Source organism: Macaca fascicularis, chromosome 15 (genome assembly GCF_037993035.2).
Source record: "Macaca fascicularis isolate 582-1 chromosome 15, T2T-MFA8v1.1".
Taxonomy (NCBI): Eukaryota; Metazoa; Chordata; class Mammalia; order Primates; family Cercopithecidae; genus Macaca; species Macaca fascicularis.
This window is the reverse complement of record NC_088389.1, coordinates 114429989-114448441: the sequence shown is the minus strand read 5'-3', so window position 1 is coordinate 114448441 and position 18453 is coordinate 114429989. Positions and strand designations below refer to the sequence as shown.

General features: G+C 42.3%; 1 protein-coding gene across 2 annotated transcripts in view; it reads left to right on the top strand.

Moving 5' to 3' along the window:
• Positions 1-4362: 4362 nt before the first annotated feature.
• The window catches only part of GKAP1 (G kinase anchoring protein 1), an 81379-nt gene continuing 67288 nt past the window's right edge, over positions 4363-18453 (top strand). For both annotated transcript variants that reach the window (XM_005582029.5, XM_005582027.5), the window contains exons 1-2: positions 4363-4391; positions 15014-15272. In XM_005582029.5, the coding sequence (XP_005582086.1) occupies positions 15057-15272 (216 nt within the window). In that variant the 5' untranslated portion in view covers positions 4363-4391; positions 15014-15056. The remainder of the gene's footprint in view (positions 4392-15013; positions 15273-18453) is intronic.

The window sequence follows — 18453 nt, the reverse complement described above, 5'->3', positions numbered from 1 at the left end:
TTTGTAAGAGTTTAACATATTAAACCACTGATGTCCCTGTGCAGCCTAATTTGGAGAATTCAACCCCTCACTCATAGATGAAAGATTTTAGTACTAGGGCTACTATCACTCTCTCCAAAACTACACACTACTACAACACTATTGTGGTATTACTCTTGCGGTAATTCTTTGTGAGGGGTATGTGTATATATGTATGTACGTATGTAGAATAGATATATATAACTATGTGGATGTTCACTCAAAATCCTTACTGCATCTCAATTCCTTGACCTCCCTTCAGAGGATCTTGTACCCTCTGGTACCTCAATTATCCATTCTCAAATGCATTCCTTACACTCCAATATTACGGGTAACTACAGCCCCTCCTCTAATTTAATTCAAGCCTCCACTCTCCAACCATCTCTTATCGTTCCAAGGTCATTCCATATAGTAACTAAACTTCAACAATTCTTCAACCTAATCAAAAACACCAATTCAGTCACTCTACCATCTTTCTACCATTCTTCACTCCTCTCGTAACTTTACTTCTTACCACTTCTGAAATTATAAGGCCTCCTTTGCTTCTACCATCACCAACTCTGCCCTTAGCTCCTCATTATGCTTGCCTGGTCAAATCTCAGTCCTGGTTACTGCCAAAACTGCCTACTCAGTGCCTGCACATAAGCAACTGATTATGGCTGGAGAAAATTGCATAACCAAGTGGCTAGCCTCACTCTAAATTCATGACCACTTATTCAATGGGGCTCTTAGTAATGCCTGGAAACTTTACCATGTTCTTTAGTCAGTTCATTCTCCCTCACTCAAACTCTGATTTCACCTCCCTTCTTCTCTCTTCTTTTCTCATTACTTCCCATTAAGGACTACATTACCTAGAGTAGGCTAAACTACTATAACAAATAGACTGCAAAATGTTATGGCTCCAACTCAATAGAAATATATCTTGCTCACATAATTGGGTGTCCAGGTCAGTGGGTAGCTCTCCTTCATCCAGGCACCTTCTTTCTTGTGGCTCTGCCAACTCCGGAGGCTTGTGGTCATCTGTATAACTGAAGTAGAGTCACTGTGTCCACGGTCCAGCTGGCAGAAAGGAAAATGCATGAAAGAGGCACAAGTACTCTCAAAGTAAACGCCTTGGCCTGACAGTGGCAGACATAACATCTGCTCACGTCCTATAACTTAATACTTGACCATATGCAACTGGAAGACAGGCTGAGAAAAGCAGTCTGTGTTTTCAGGGAGAAGGGGAGACTAAATTGTGATGGACAATTAGCAGTCTGCCGAAATGATCTTGTTCCTCATTTTGCTGAGAAAATAGAAGCAATGGGAAGGGAAACTACTTTCTCCCACTGTCAAATCTATCTACGTATCTCGGTATGTCCCATATATGTGGGAACTGAGGAAGATGGGATCCCTAGACCAACCTCGACCAGAAAGGGGATCTTTCTTTCCAGGCTTTCAATGAGAACCATGTGGTCTTAAAGACCCTACTACCTAATCACAAAATGCAAACATACCTTCTTTCCTTGTGCTTTTCAACCTCTGTGGTTTTGGATATTGTTGATCAACACTCCTTTCAGTCCTGCTTTTGTGAAACTCCAATTTACCTTGCTGATGATTCTGCATTACCCTATTCTCCTCCCACTTTCTGTTCTACACCCTTTCTTTGCTGGCTTCGCTCACCTAGATCAGAGCTTCTCAAACTTTTTGATGTGGCACAAATCTCTTCGGATTCTCGTTCAGTTGAAGATGCTGGTTCAGCAGGTCTGGGGCGGGCCCTGAGATTCTGAGTTTCTAACTAACGTCCTCATGTCAGTGCTGCTGGGCCACTGACCACGTTTTGAGGAGTGAGACTCTAAAGAGGGTGTTTTCCAAGATTCTGACCGTTGTCTTCTTCTTTTATCTCACAGCAATATCACCGCTAGGCTGATTATTAATGAGTCTATTTTCTAGTTCGGTCCTCTTTCTCATACTACAAAACCTTTATTTCTAACATATTAGTGTCCATGGCTCTCTGGCTGTCTTGACAACCCTTTGAATTCTTAAAATGTCCAAATCTAAACTGATCTTCTCTCAAGAAGTAGCTCCTCCTTTCCTTTGTTTGTAATTGTCTCTTTTCAATCTTGCAATTATCTACAAACTCAAAACCTCCACTTTCTTTGATTTCTCTCTTCCCACCCACAATTAATCAATCAGTTGCCAAATTCTATAGATTCTGCATGCACATCATCTCTCAACCATGCTCTTTTAAATTCCCCTGGCTGTCCCTTTAGGTCAGACTCATCATTACCTTTTACCTGGCCTACAGTAGAACTGTCAGTTTTTCCACCTCTAATTTCTGCTTCCCCTCACAGATAAATCAACATTGCAAAGAAAAAAAACCTCCTTTTCTTCCCCCAAACTTCTAAACCATGAAAACTCAAAATGCTGAATTAAATACAAATTCATCCATTTGGTATCTTAGGCCCCATACTCCTTTGTCTCTGCCACTTCTCAACATACCCTGGAGTCTTTGCTCTTTCCCCAACACAACTTTCACTGAATCGCCTTCGTATATATACTCATGCTATCCCTTCTTGCTGTAAAACTCTGTCTCCTTCAAGGTCAATCCCAAATGCCTACTCCTTCATGCTGCCTTTCTTTCTTTATCCCCAAGACAGATATACACGGTTCTTTGATTCCCAGCAGTACTCTACCACTTTTCACATGGAACCTATCATGGTTTGTCTTTTATTGTCTATTTTATCTTTGTTTTATTCCTTAGTTATTTGAAGGCAAAGATATCTTCAACTCCCCTCTGTAACTCTGCAGCATCTTACCTGTGGGGCGTCTACTATTAGTTGAATCAGGGGGATTTATGGAGATAATGTGATGCGCTGGTAAGCTCACAGAATTGGAAGCCAGTACGGCTGGGTGCCGGCTCTCCCGTTTATTAGCTGTGAGGCTTTGGCTAAGTCACTTAAGTTCGCCCGTAGACCACTACTACCTGATGGAGATAACGTTAAAGCGCCCTGCAACTCTACAGGGAACGGAGAAATGTTAGTTATTTTCCTTACAGAGAGCTGACGCAGTCTTGCTACTGGAATCTTGACTTGTAGGACCATCCCTACTTCACTGCCTGGAGGTCGAACCCCACGTTGCAGGGAACCCGGGCTACCAGGTCCCACCGCCCTTTTCCACTCCAGGGCCCTCTAACTGCTCTCCGAGACGCAGGTGATCTTGCCTTGCTGCGGGGGAGTGGCCTGGAGTCTCATTCCCTCGGGAGGCCTCCCTCCTTCCACCCGCTCGAGAGCCCTTCTCTTCCCTGTGACCCCGAAGACCGTGGTGCCGCCGCCTACGTGAGGCGTTTGGACCCTGCCCGGCCCCCGTAGCTCCCCTTCTCCAGCAGGTGGTTCTGGTCCTCTCCCCCAACTCGGGCGCGCACGTCACCGGCGAACCTCTAACCAGCGCCAGCGCCGCCACCAACCGCGAAAATAAACAAACCCCCGCGCACGGCGGACGCGCCAGGCCCCGCCCCCGCCCCCGCCCCCGCCCCGAGGCTCTCACGCCGCCCCCTCCGCCCGGGCTTCCCTCCACCCTCCGCCCGCCCGCCTGCTCGCAGCCGCGCTCTCCCCGCCCCTCACCGCAGCCTGCAGCCGCGCTCACCGCCGCGGTCCGCCCCGGCGCCCCGGGACCCGTTAGTGCCCAGCCCGCGGGCCGACCGCGACCCCAGCCCGGCGCGAGCCTGCCCCCAGCCCTGCCGACACTTGACCCAGACCAGTCTCAACGCCCAGTGTGGCCGCCCGGGGAGCCGCGGGAGAGGCGGCGGCGGGGGGAGGAGGGAGAGGAGGGCCGAGCCGGCGGCCCGGGAGGCCCGGTGAGTACGCGGAGGCGGGCCCGCCTCGCGGGGGTCCGCTCGGCGCCCCGGAGGCGTAGGCAGCGGCTCGACAGCGCTCCCCTCGGCGCCCCGGGGCTCGGGTGGCGGGGACTCGGCCTGAGGCGACGGGCCCCACTGGCCGGAGCCGCTGGGCAGAGGGCACGGGAGGGCCGCTCCGCGGAAAGGGCCGCGGCCCGACGCTGGGCGCAAGGCTCCGGGCGGCGGAGAGGGACTCGCAGCAGACTCCCAGGCCGGCGGCCGCTGAGCCTCCTGAGACCCCGCGGGGGCCGCTCGAGTGACAGGTGCCACCGTCCCCTCCCCGCCGCTGGCGCCCGCGCTCCCTCCCGGGGAGCTGGGCGCTCGGAAATTTCTGGAGCAACGACCTGACTCGTTTTCTCCCTTTCAGGTTTTGAAGCCGCTTCTCTGCCCGAGTTAGGTTTCGCCCAGCGCAATTTCTTTCTCTATGTACTTTGCGAATAAGTTTCGGAGCATCGGTTAACAGCCTATGGGTGAAATTTGGCTTTCATTCATGAATGAGGTATAGTGAATTACTTTTTGAATATAGTGCTCCTCCTCCTCCCCCGCCAGCTATTGAAAACTAAACGAACTTGATTTATTTTCTTCTGTTATTGTTTGGAACAGCCTTTCCGAATTTTTGTCAGATCTCGAGCATTAGGGTGCTTCATAAATATTGAACAGTAATGACAAAAATAGTTTATCAAATTGTCTGATTGCCTTTTCTCTTCATCCTCTTTTTCACTCTTTCACCAGATTTTTCAGAGTTGATGCTAATGCTTTAATTGGAAGGACTAATGAAAGATCATCTGTCTTATACTAAAAAGCCAGAGACACTTGTCTTCACCATTTAGCATTGTCTGTTGTGTAGTAAATGTGCCTGGGATTGTAACTGGAATCATTTAATAAATGTGACTTGTAGTTATAAAAATATTTGAGAAGCTTTTTGGCTAATTAAAATATTAAAAATCTTCATAGAAATCTAGATTTCTTTTCTCAACAGATTTATAACACTACAGTAGCTTCAATTCTGGAGTAAGAGCAAAATCCAGAAGCTGACCAAAAGAACATTGTGGGCAAATGAAAATACATGTACTTTACTCGTGGGAGAATCCCTCAGGTCCTCACTCAGTACCTGCTTGTATTTTTTAACTTTCTTGGCGTGCAGAAAGTGGGAACTGCAGATTGGAGAGGGATGGCAGTACTTAACTATGAGGAAAAAATGGAGTTTGGGGCATACCCATTGGGTTTACTTTATTTACAGTGTGTTTGGAGCAGAGTTTTAGTATGCACTTCACATTTGCTGATTGTGAACCCTTTTTTTTCCTCCCTGAGGCGGAGTTTTGTTCTTGTTGCCCAGGCTGGAGTGCAATGGCGCTATCTCGGCTCACAGCACCTTCTGCCTTCCAGGTTCAAGCAACTCTCCTGCCTCAGCCTCCTGAGTAGCTGGGATTACAGACGCCCGGCTAATTGTTTGTGTGTGTGTGTGTGTAGTAGAGACAGGATTTCGCCTTGCTGGCCAGGCTGGTCTCGAACTCCTGACCTCGTGATCCGCCCACCTGGGCCTCCCAAAGTGCTGGGATTACAAGTGTGAGCCACCACACCCGGCCTGTGAACCCTAATTTTTAAGAAGCCAAAGTGAAAGATACTGTCTGGTTATTTGAAGAACAGAACATGAAATAACACAATTTTTTATTTCACCAGGTGTTAAATCAGTGATACTTGGTGCCATTTCATATTACGCTCAGTTAATTTAGATCTAAGTTATACTATTTCGTATTACGCTCAGTTAATTTAGATCTAAGTTATGTTTCAGTGAGGCCACACTAATTGGCATCTACATTGATACCTTTTTGGTCAGGCTAATTGGTAGTGTTAATATAAGATGGCTATCATTCATCTTATAAAAAGTGATATATTTTGTGGTTCTTAAGGAGTTTATATATATAATGTGTGTGTGTGTGTGTGTGTGTGTGCTGAAGTTCCCTAATTGTGGTCTTCTGGACTGAGATATGGCTGCTGCTGTCTGTCTTGATTCTAGTGAGGTCATAGTGGAGAGGGATAAGGTCATAATGGCAGTGTGCCTCCAAACCTTGATAGAGGCCAAGACTACCAGCTACTTAGGAATTCTTCTGCTTAGGTCGGCGTGGTGGTGCATGCCTGTAATCCCAGCACTATGGAAGGCCGAGGCTGGAGGATTACTTGAGTTCGAGATCAGCCTGGGCAACATAGTGAGACCCAATGTATACGGAAAGAGGAAAAAAAAAAAAAGAAATTCTCTTGCTTGTAGCTTAGGCTATTCATTTTTAGAAGCAGTTTACTTAAGCAACCAATGCATCCTAATTCTTTTAAATTAACACTTTTGTTTTTTGTTTTTTTGAGACAGTCTGTCGCTCTGTTGCCAGGCTGGAGTACAGTGGCGCAATCTCAGCTCACTGCAACCTCTGCCTCCCAGGTTCAAGCGATTCTCCTGCCTCAGCCTCCCAAGTAGCTCGGACTACAGGCACGCACCACCACGCCCAGCTAGTTTTTGTATTTTTAGTAGAGATGGGGTTTCATTGCGTTGGCCAGGATGGTCTCGATCTCTTGACCTCGTGATCCACCCACCTTGGCCTCCCAAAGTGCTGGGATTACACGCGTGAGCCACCAAGCCCACCTGGCTTAAATCAACACTTTAAAACCAGGATATGCTTCCTAGACAAAATTGGTTGTGGTGATTAGTTAGAATGGCACTTACCATAATGAAACAACTTTGAACTGCTAATAATTGCTCATGCACATCTGCATTATGGGACTTGAGGATTGTCTATTGTGTACTTCATGTTTTTCTTTTTCTACTTGTAGGGCACATCTTTCACTGCATAGATAGCTGTGTACTTGAAGAATGTAAACATGAAGAAAACACTAAGTTCAATAAATGTGTCTTCTGTGTGTCAGGTCCTGTGGTGTTTGTAAGGGATAGAAACTCTTTGCCTTTCAGGATCTTGAAACCAGGATTTTAGGGACTAGGCACAACAATAAAGAGATAATTTTTTGGAGTCCATTCAATAATAGTAAGTTTAAAATATGGAAATATTACAGAGGCGGAATGTTTGACTTCTAGAACAGGTCAGAGAACGCTTCATAGATATGCTAGCACCTGAGCATGATTTTGAGGAATAAATGGAAGTTTTTCGTTTAAGAGATAGATGGCATCGTAGACAAAAGAGAACAGCATAGTTAAAGATATGAACAAGTAAACTAATTGTGTGTTCAAGAAATTTCAAGTTGTTTTTTCTTGGAGTACATGCAAAATCTGAAGAAAGAGGGGGGTTGCCGTAGAAAGCGCTAACATGCTGTTACATTTAATAAGTCAAATAATTGGCTTTTTGGGTATGAAGTATTTGTAAAATAGAGACTTTGTTATACTTTTGACATTGCTGTCATCTTTTTTTTTTTTTTTTTCTTTTTTGACAAAGGGTCTCAGGTTGTCACCCAAGCTGTAGTGCAGTGGCACAATCACTGCTCACTACAGCCTCGACCCCTAGGCTCAGGTGATCCTCCCACCTTAGCCTCCCAAGTACCTGGGACCACAGTCATGCACTGCTATGCCTGCTAACTGTTGTACATTTTGTAGAGAAGGAGTTTTGCCATGTTTCCCTGACTGATCTTGAACTCCTGGGCTCAAGCAGTCTGCCCACCTCAGCCCTTCTAGAGTACCAGGATTACAGGCATGAACCACCACGCCTGGCCTGCTGCCATCTTAAGTATAAATTAATAGTTTTTAGTAGTGGTAGTCTTTACATTGTGGAAGATAGAATATATATTTATAAATGGTGAACTGCCTGCATATTGAGAATGTGTGTTTATTTCACATTTTGCCCTGAAGCGTTTCTGTTTTTAAAATTATCTTGTAAATTTATTTTGTCTTCCTTCAACTATACATTATCCTTGAAATTAGTTTTATCATTTATTTTATGAGATAGGGTTTTGCTATGTTGCCTGGGCTGTCCCAAACTCCTGAACTTAAGTGATCTCCTGCCTCAGTCTCCCAAGTTGCTGAAATTACAGGTGTGCACCACTGAGCCCAGATATCCCTGAAATTGTTTTTAAAAGGAGCTCCAAGGGAAGAGGGGAAATATATAAATAAAATAATCATTAGAGTTCTGCACCAAAAACCTGATTTGTGTAGTATTTTAATAATATGCAAATGTTTAATATACAGTATTAGCCACCATATTCATAGACTAATGTATGTAACTTAATTGGCAGTCCAGTGTATTTTCATTTGCATTGTATGCCTTAATTATTATGTGTATATAAATGACTGAGCATAGAAGCGTCAAACTTTTAAAGACCAAATGTATTTGAAGAAGTATAGAGAGGGAGGGAGAAGAGCTGTGTTTGAATCTGTTTATTCTAACATCTCTTAGATGTGGCTGTATGTGGAGATGCAGAAGTTTAGGACACAAGACTGAAGGAATACTAACGTTACCTAGCCATGACCTGAAATACAGTATCTTTTAAAAGCCTAATGTTTTCATAGTCTCCCTATTTATTTCTTTCTCATCAAGGTTAAAAAAAAAGTTACAGAGGAATTCCTGGATTGCATAACATGACTATCTTTTTGAAAATTCTGAAAAATTAGTTAATGAGAGTAATGTTCTCTTAAAAGTATGCAACGTATTAGTCTTCGATAGTTGCTGTCTGTCATTTGACTTCTGCATCACTGATATGAATGGCCAAAGGCGTCTCATTGTCAATTCTGACCTGTAGTTGCCCTTTCTAAATTTTGACACAGGGCAAAAAAAATCAATATTGTATTGATTACATTATGCTTAACTTTTTCAACTTGTGTATAGATAACCATTTGTTCTTTCTGGGTTTTTTTTTTTTTTTTTTGGAAGTAATACGATCATTGTAGAGCTGGGCATGGTGGCTCATTCCTGTAATCCCAGCACTTTGGGAAGCTGAGGTAGGGAGATTGCTTGAGCCTAGGAGTTCAAGACCAGTCTGGGCAACATGGCAAAACCCTGACTCTGCAAAAAATTAGCTAGGCATGGTGTCACATGCTTGTAGTCTCAGCTACTCGGGAGGCAGAGGTGGGAGAATCACCTGAGACCAGGAAGTCGAGGCTGCTGTGAGCCATGATCACACCACTGTTCCAGCCTTGGTGTGGGAGTAAGACCCTGTCTCAGTTAAAAAAAAAAAAAATATATATATATATATATGTGTGTGTGTGTGTGTGTATATATATAGTCATTATAGAACATTTGGGGAAATAGTAAAAACTATAGAAAGGAAAATTAGTGAGTAATCCCATGTATTTCTTCTTTTGGTATGTGTATAAATAATAGACATATTTAGAAATTGGGGATTATTTTCATATTAAGTTTTAGTCCCTTCTTTCATTTAAAATTACATTTCCTTCTCTTCCACTTCTGAAGTACTGCTCAGCATACCTTTTGACATAGTATGTAGATTTCTGTCAAGGCTGTTGAGGTAGATGATGTGTTGATACGTTGGCTATTTTTTTTTTAAGTATAACATAGCACAGATGATTGAGCCCTTCCAGTTGTTTCATCTCCTATCCCCTTAGCTGCAGATTAAGTAGTATTATTTTTTGTCTTTAATATTTACTGTTAGGTAAAGTATAATATAATGGCAAGTGGCTGCCACTATCTTACTCTTTTTTTTGCACCTTACCCTGATCAAACAAGGGATCATTAAAGGAGCATTTCCCCCTTTCCATTTTACCCTTTCGGAAGTTGAGACATGTTAACACGTAAGTTGCTGATGTGACGTAGCATAGGTAGCTGCTTTACCAGAAAAATAATTTTGTCTTTTGAGTGTTTGTCATTGGTTTTTTTCTTGATTAACAGTATTTGTCATAATACTTTCTTTTTGCTTTGTCTTTCTTTTGTTACTTTTCATTCATTCAAGAAACATTTAGTATCTATTATATGCCCACTATTTAAGATATAGTCTCAAATGTGACTCTTGGGTTTCTGGTAGATAGGTGTTTTCCTTCTGTAGTATGTTATGTGTAATCTTTAGGTCTTTAACTCTTTTCACTGGCTGACCACTCACCTACTACTCAATGCCTAAAAACATTTTTCTTTCATTTCAAAGATTAAAGCCTTAGCTTGTATAGGGGCCACATGTTGTTTAAGTTTCAAAACACTTTGCAGTGGAGTCAGGCATGCTTAGTCAAATTTTTAAATAGTTTGTACCAATTCTCCTATGTCTCATAGTGTCTCATGGCACATTTCAGTCTAATAATAATAGTAACACCCGTAAATGCATATATAGTCATGTGCTGCATTAACTATGTTTTGTTTTGGTCAATGATGGACATACAAAGCAGTATTTTTATTGTACTTTTTCTTTAGATACACAAATACTTACCATTGTGTTACAGTTGCCTCTGATACAGTCACATGCTATACAGATTTGTAGCTTAGGAGCAATAGGCCATACCATCTAGCCTAGGTGGATAGTAGGCTGTACCAGTTAGGTTTGTGTAAGTACACTGTGTGATACTCACACGGTGATGAAATCACCTAATGATGCATTTCTCACAACGTATCCCCATCATTAAGTGATGCATGACTATATTGAGTGCTTCTGGCTACTGTTCTAAGTACTTTACATATATTAACTTCTTCAGTCTTTACAACAACTCAGAGAGATCAAGTAGGTTGCTCAAGGACTTACAGTAAGTAGCAGGTTGGGTGTGATGGGCATTCTGGCTCCAGGTCAGTGGTCTTGTGCTGGTGCTCCCTGCCATTTGCTTTTTGCATTACTGACACAAAGAACCAGAGGCATCTCATTCTCCCAAAACTGGAAAGAGATTTAAAGGTGTCTGTATTGAACTAGATGGAAAAAAATGTGAAAAACGTTTTTGTTATAGTATATGATTAGGATAAGTAAAACAATATAAATTAATAGGAAAGATACTAAATGTTGAATTTCTATAAAACTTCAGACTCTTTTCAGGGTTTCTAATGAGATAATTGTACTTGCTTCTGTGAACATTAACTTTTCATTTTTAAAATCAGTTTATCCACCAATGAAAATATTCAGTTCCTGATCTAGACTTTTAAATAATGATTTCTTAGGATTGAGTGTCCATTAAAACTTCATTTGTATGAGGAGGTAATAAAAACAAGCAATTTTTATCTAAGCATTCAGTAATTTGCAACAATTGGAATTATTTTTAAATGATCTAACAGCTCTTTTCATCAAAAATGTAATAGAAAATTTCTTGTGATAAATATGAAAGGATTTGGGGCAGTTGCGGTGGCTCATGTCTCATGTCCCAGCACTTTGTGAGGCCAAGGCAGTAGGATCACTTGAGCCCAGGAGTTTGAGACCAGCTTAGGCAACATAGGAAGATCCCCATCTCTATAAAAAGTAGAAAAAATTAGCCAGGCATGGTGGCACACACCTGTAGTCCTAGCTACTCAGGAGGCTGATGTGGGAGAATCATTTCAGCCCAGGAAGTCAAGGCTGCAGTGAGCCATAATCAGGCTGCTGCACTCCAGCCTGGGTGACAGAGCGAGACCCTGTCTCAAAAATAAACAAATGAATAAATCAGTGAATGACAGGATTTCAGATTCAATTGGACTTTCTAATTTCAAGTGTTTAAAAGTAATGACAAAGTTCTAGGTGACAGAAAGCATATGCATTGTTTGAGCAGTCACCTTGCAGCTAGATTTGATGTTGCTGAAAATGGATGTCACTGGCAAATGGGGAAAAATATAATCAATACAGAGATTTAAGGCTGTTGCTTTAAGGAAACCTTGCTCCCTAGATTTTGGGCTCCCCCGTTCTTGACTTCCTGCTTATTCTACTGCGTGCCTTGCTGTTGAGGCACCTTGAACATAATCTTCCAACAGTTTTACAAGCCTGTCTATAATAATGGGTAACAGTGCATTCTGCAGTTGTCTGATGAGGTAGATTACTAGGACTTGGAGCACTTCCCTTTTCATAGTTGACATAACTCCAGAGTGGCATGTGCAGGAGCTACCCACTGAGGAGCACCGGATGAGGTTGCTTGTATCTGGAAGTGACTGGAACAGAGGCTCTTACTTTTTCAGGGGTTTCTGGCTGCCCCAAGGCCTAAGGGAAACTGTCTAAGGATACCCTGGTAAGATAGCTCTGTCTTATGCTACAGAAATAAAATTTCTATGAGCCTTGGAGAGATGTTTCAGAATAGAAATTTATGAACATTTAATGCATGCAAATAATCCATATATGAAATTCACAGTTTTCATATCAGTCCTAGAATGGAAAGAGATTTCTTTGTGTAAGTTATAAGTCATGATAAGGCTTCAATAAGCAATCTGAAAATCTCAGCAGCTGAAAGCAGCAAAGTTGCTTTCTTGCTCAAGCTGTATGTCCATCACAGGTTAGTGAGGGGGCTTTGTTCACTGTGGTTGCAGACTTTATTAGATCTGGCTGATAGAGATTCCATCTCAGTATATGCTTCTGCAATCACAGAGGCAAGGAAAAGAGGACACGTTGAACCACACACTGACTTGTAAAGCTTTTTAAAGTTTATATTTCACTGGCCATAGTAAGTTACCTAGTTATGCCTGCCTTCAACAGAGAAGTGATGTATAGTGTAATTCCCCTTCAGGGAGGGACAGTGAATATTTGTGAACAGTAATACAGCTGCCACTTCCAATTAATAGCCCCAACATTTAAAATTGAATATAATGATAGTTGAACAATTATATAGGATTATTGTACCTTGAGTGCTCAAGAAAGTAACATTTTATATAGGATTGTTACTATTTTTTTGAGAGAGAGTCTGACTCCGTTGCTCAGGCTGTAGTCAGTGGTGCAATCTCAGTTCACTGCAACCTCCACCTCCTGGGTTCAAGAGATTCTCATGCCTCAGCCTCTGGAATAGCTGGGATTACAGGTGCGCATCACCATGCCCAGCTAATTTTTTGTATTTTTAGTAGAGACAGGGTCTCACTATGTTGCCCAGGCTGGTCTCAAACTCCTGGCCTCCAGTGACCTACCCACCTCAGCCTCCCAGAGTGCTGGTATTACAGGTGTGAGCCACTGCACCCGGCCTATAGGATTATTTTAATAAAATATGTTGAGGTTGAAGCAGAATTCATCTTTTCCATAATATTTCTGGAATTTCTTTTCCATTTTGAAACATTTTCTCCTTTGTCATAACTTATGAAACTTTCATTCCCATGCTTGCAGGAAAGATTGGAAGCAAAAATCTGTCACAATTTATCATGTGGTATCATCTCTGTACATTGTCATATTTTGTCTTGATTTGCATATTTCTAGACACAGAAGCAATTTGTCTTAACATGATATTGTAATAAAAATGCTATAATTGGCCGGGCGCGGTGGCTCAAGCCTGTAATCCCAGCACTTTGGGAGGCCGAGACGGGCGGATCACGAGGTCAGGAGATCGAGACCATCCTGGCTAACATGGTGAAACCCCGTCTCTACTAAAAATACAAGAAAATTAGCCGGGCGAGGTGGCGGGCGCCTGTAGTTCCAGCTACTCGGGAGGCTGAGGCAGGAGAATGGCGTGAACCCGGCGGGGCGGAGCTTGCAGTGAGCCGAGATCGCGCCACTGCACTCCAGCCTGGGGCACAGAGCAAGACTCCGTCTCAAAAAAAAAAAAAATGCTATAATTTAATGACAGCTAGACAGCATCTTCAGACCTCAGTTCACTGTGATTTTTCTTCGTTGTGTACCAGAAACTTGAAAGATTTCCAAATGTTTTTCTGGTTACTTAAGGTGGAAGATTGAATATGTACTTCTCACTTTTCTTCCCTCCTGAAAACATACAAACGATAGCGTGTGGTTGGCTTTCAGAATGGATCTTAATGATCCTTACTTCTTAGTATTCACCTTTACATAGCCCTTTCCCACAATGAATAGGGTGGACCTGTGTGATAATGTGATGTAGTAAGAAATATATATGTAACCAGTGGGATATTGTGGAAATGACAGCAGTTCATTCAGATATGAGCACTGTGAATCAAGACATAGGATAAAACTATAAAGAAAAGCAAAGGAGTAAGTTATACAGAAATCGGGATACTTGTTACCTCTGGCTGGTGCAGTGGGGGAATGCAATTGGAGAGAAGCATAGGAGTCAGTTAACGTTTTGTTAACCTTTGTGCTGGCTACTTGGAGTGTTCATCTTAATTTTTTCAAACCGAATACTTTGTTCAGTTTCTGTGTACCTGAAACATTTCAAAATACAAATTTCTGAGTTGCCGTTCTGTTAAGACAGTCTGTGTCTTTTTTAATTGGAAGAGTACTTAGTCTTCTGGTTGTTACGAGGCTTCTTAATTTGGACTTTCAGATTAAGGTTCAGCAAATCTAGGTCCAAGTGGAGACTCAGCCACTAACTTCCAGAAAGAACTAAGGGAAGTCACATGACCAACTTAAACTCCACTTACCTTAGCTGTATAACTAAAGGATTTGGATTAGGAGCTACTGGGGGACTTTTAAGATCCCTTCTAAGTCTAAACGGTTGTGGAAAAGCTGACAGCACATGACATGAAGCTACACTCACCTATGCTTGCATGGAAGCTAGTGAACTAAAACATAATGCAGAAGGCATTTTGAAAAGTTTCCTTTGGTTGAGAGAATTTAAGCTCTTTATTTTTGCTGTCAGTTCTAAATCACAGTCTCCGGAATCAAACTTATGGTAGTATTTTATATATGATAAAAATGGTATTCTGTCTTTACTCCTTTTTTTCTTTTATTGGAAGTTGGGAGTTAACATGTAGTTGGACTAAAGATCTTTTTTTGTGTATAATGAAACAATGATACTCTTTTCCACTGTAAACCATATTGATTTAGAATGTTCTTTATAAATATGTATATATTACAGAATTATTGAGAGAGGAAAACCATGCATTTTTAAAGTATACATGGAAAAATGAGCACATTATATCTGTGAAATCTTATGTCATTTTTCTATTGTAAAATGTTACATTGCTTGCTTAAATATAAAAGTATGTTACTGCTAATAGTGCTGTGGGTATTAATCCAAATTTACTAAAGCCAGTGTCAGAAGAAATTTACTTTATATACATATGGTTGTTTTAGCATCTACAACAGATTTTACTGTTTGTTTACCCATCTGCCTATTCTTCTCCCTCCCCACAGAAATTGTTCTTGACAGAAATATTTTAAAAGAAAAATCTTTACAATGGCCTCAGCAGTACTTAGTTCTGTTCCCACTACCGCTTCTCGTTTTGCCCTGTTACAAGTGGATAGTGGCAGTGGTTCTGATTCAGAACCTGGAAAAGGTAAAGGTCGAAATACTGGAAAGTCTCAAACTTTAGGAAACAAGTCAACTACAAATGAGAAAAAAAGAGAGAAAAGAAGAAAAAAGAAGGAACAGCAACAGAGTGAAGCAAATGAGGTAACACTTAAAATTATTTGTGTTGTCTGCTTTCCCAATAGACGATAATCATCCTGAGAACAGATACTAGCTTGTTCACCTATGTATTCATAGTACCTGTTACACAGGTATTCTGTAAATATTACTTCAATGAATGGATGTGAATTTGTGTATATTTAAAATAAAATGTAATGATCTTTTTTTTTTTTTTTTTTTTTTTGAGACAAGCTCTCACTCTGTCACCTAGGCTGGAGTGCAGTGGGATGATCACACTTCACTGTAGCCTCAACCTCCTAGGCTCAAGGTGTCCTCACACCTTAGCCTCCTGAGTAGCCGGGACCACAGGCACACACTGCCATGCCTGGCTAATTTTTGCATTTTTTGTAGAGATGGAGTTTTGCCATGTTGCATAGGCTGGTCTTGAACTCCTGGGCTCAAGCAGTCTGCTTGCCTCAGCCTCCCAAAGGGCTGGGATTACAGGCGTGAGCCACCACACCCTGCCTGAACATTTTTAAAATACATTTTTTTCTGACTGTGGAAGTTTGTGTGTTCATTGCATAAAGTTTAGGAAAGTCTTAAAAGGAAGCAAAGGTCACTTACAGATATGACCAGAAATATAACCAATTAATATTTTGGTATGTGTTTTCTGTACACATATATACATGTATATGAATTTATACATGTATATATATATCTGTGTTATACTTAAATGAAGATGGGATTATTTAATAGACTTTCATAACTGGCTTTTAAAAAATATTAGCCACGAGCGGTTTTCCGTATTAGTAAATACGGATCTCTGTTATTTTAAATGAATCCACAGTTTACAATATTTAATTATGTGGTTATTTCATACTTTATTTAATTGAACTCATGATAAGCATTTGGGTTGTTTCCTGTTTTCTACTGTTATAGGCAAAAATCATATGACTAGTTGTTTTTGTTTTTTTGAGACGGGGTCTCATTGTTGTTACCCAGATTGGAATGCAGTGGTGCGATCTTGGCTCACACAACCTCTGCCTCCCAGGCTCAAGTGATCCTCCCACCTCAGCCTCCTAAGCAACTGGGACCACAGGCACACGCCACTACACCAGGCTAATTTTTTGTATTTTTGGTAGAGACAGGGTTCATCATGTTGCTCAGGTGATCCACCCACCTTGGCCTCCCAAAGTGCTGGGATTATAGGTGTGAGCCACCGCGCCGGCCTCTCTCTGTTGCCCAGACTGGAGTTCAGTGGCATATAGCTCACTGTAACCTCCAACTCCTGGGTTCAAGCAGTCCTCTTGCCTCAGCCTCCCAAGTAGCTAGGCTAATTTTTTTTTTTTTTGTAGAGACAGGGTCACAGTACATTGCCCAGGCTGTTCTCAAATTCCCGGCCTCAAGCAATCCATCTGCCTCAGCTTCCCAAAGTGCTGAGATTACAGGTGTGCAACTCTCTTTCTGACCCTCTGTGACTCGCCTTGAATGTACATTTTTATGCATTCGATGGTCATTTTTTTTTTTCTGAGATGGAGTCTTGCATTGTCACCCAAGCTAGAGTACAGTGCCATGATCTCAGCTCACTGCAACCTCCACCTCCCAGGTTCAAGTGATTCTTCTGCCTCCGCCTCCCAAGTAGCTGGAACTACAGGTGCACGCCACCACACCTGGCTAATTTTTATATTTTTAGTAGTGACGGGGTTTCACAGTATTGGCCAGGCTGGTCTAGAACTCCTGACCTCGTGGCCGGGCGTGGTGGCTCAAGCCTGTAATCCCAGCACTTTGGGAGGCCGAGACGGGTGGATCACGAGGTCAGGAGATCGAGACCATCCTGGCGAACACGGTGAAACCCCGTCTCTACTAAAAAATACAAAAAACTAGCCGGGCGAGATGGCGGGCGCCTGTAATCCCAGTTACTTGGGAGGCTGAGGCAGGAGAATGGCGTAAACCCCGGAGGCGCAGCTTGTAGTGAGCTGAGATCCGGCCACTGCACTCCAGCCCGGGCGACAGAGCGAGACTCCGTCTCAAAAAAAAAAAAAAAAAAAAGAACTCCTGACCTCGTGATCCACCCGCCTTGGCCTCCCAAAGTGCTGGGATTACAGCTGTGAGCCACTGCACCCGGCCCATTTCTTTTCTTCAGAGTAAAAGCTGTATAGAAGGCCCTTTTTTCTAGACATCCTTAGCATTAGTTATATGACCAACATTTAATGTGCCCATTGTTTTTAAAAGAAATGCTGAAATACAACTCTAGTATGTGTTTTGTTTTAATAGAAGGAGCAGTTGGGTATATAAGGACCTTCCTTATTATTGTTTAATGAAAGAAGTAGTAAAAGTGTTTTATTCTCATAGTAATGTCCCAAGACTTAGAAAAAAGCATTTTCACTTTATATTTTTCTATTAAATTTCCGTCTCCATTGCTTTCTAAATATTCTTTACAATGCTATCCACACAGTTACTTTAAAGGAAAGACATTTTCCTCACTAGATGATAACCTTTCAGAAGTCAGATCTTTCAGAACTTTTGATTGCCCACTATTTTCTTTTAGGAATTAAGATGATTTGGGGAAACAGAAAATAAGGCAATAATGGAGTTTATATTAGAGAATGAGAAAATGTAAAACAATGAGTGTGAAGGATCCGCCCTTTGCACTTCAGCCATTTGCAGTTCTATCAGCCTTTACTTTCTGTAAAGCAAACAGCAGCCAACCTACCAGTGCTTCATTTCCAGCAGCATCTCCTCCTGAATGTCCTTTCCAAGTCAGAAACCAGCTACTGGTGGTGTTTCTATCTTATTTCCTTTTATAGAACAATGTACTTGGTAAAAACCGCAATTACTTTTGCACCAACCTGGTATTACCGGTTAAAATTGTTAATCCACAATTGAAAGCCTCTTTATTAGTTTCTCAGGGCTGCCATAAAAAAATACCGCAAACTTGGTGGCTTAAAACAACAGAAATTGCCGGGCGCGGTGGCTCACGCCTGTAATCCCTGCACTTTGGGAGGCCGAGGCGGGCGGATCACGAGGTCAGGAGATCGAGACCATCCTGGCTAACACGGTGAAACCCCGTCTCTACTAAAATACAAAAAATTAGCCGGGCGCGGTGGCGGGCGCCTGTAGTCCCAGCTACTCCGGAGGCTGAGGCAGGAGAATGGCGCGAACCCGGGAGGCGGAGCTTGCAGTGAGCCGAGATGGTGCCACTGCACTCCAGCCTGGGCGACAGAGT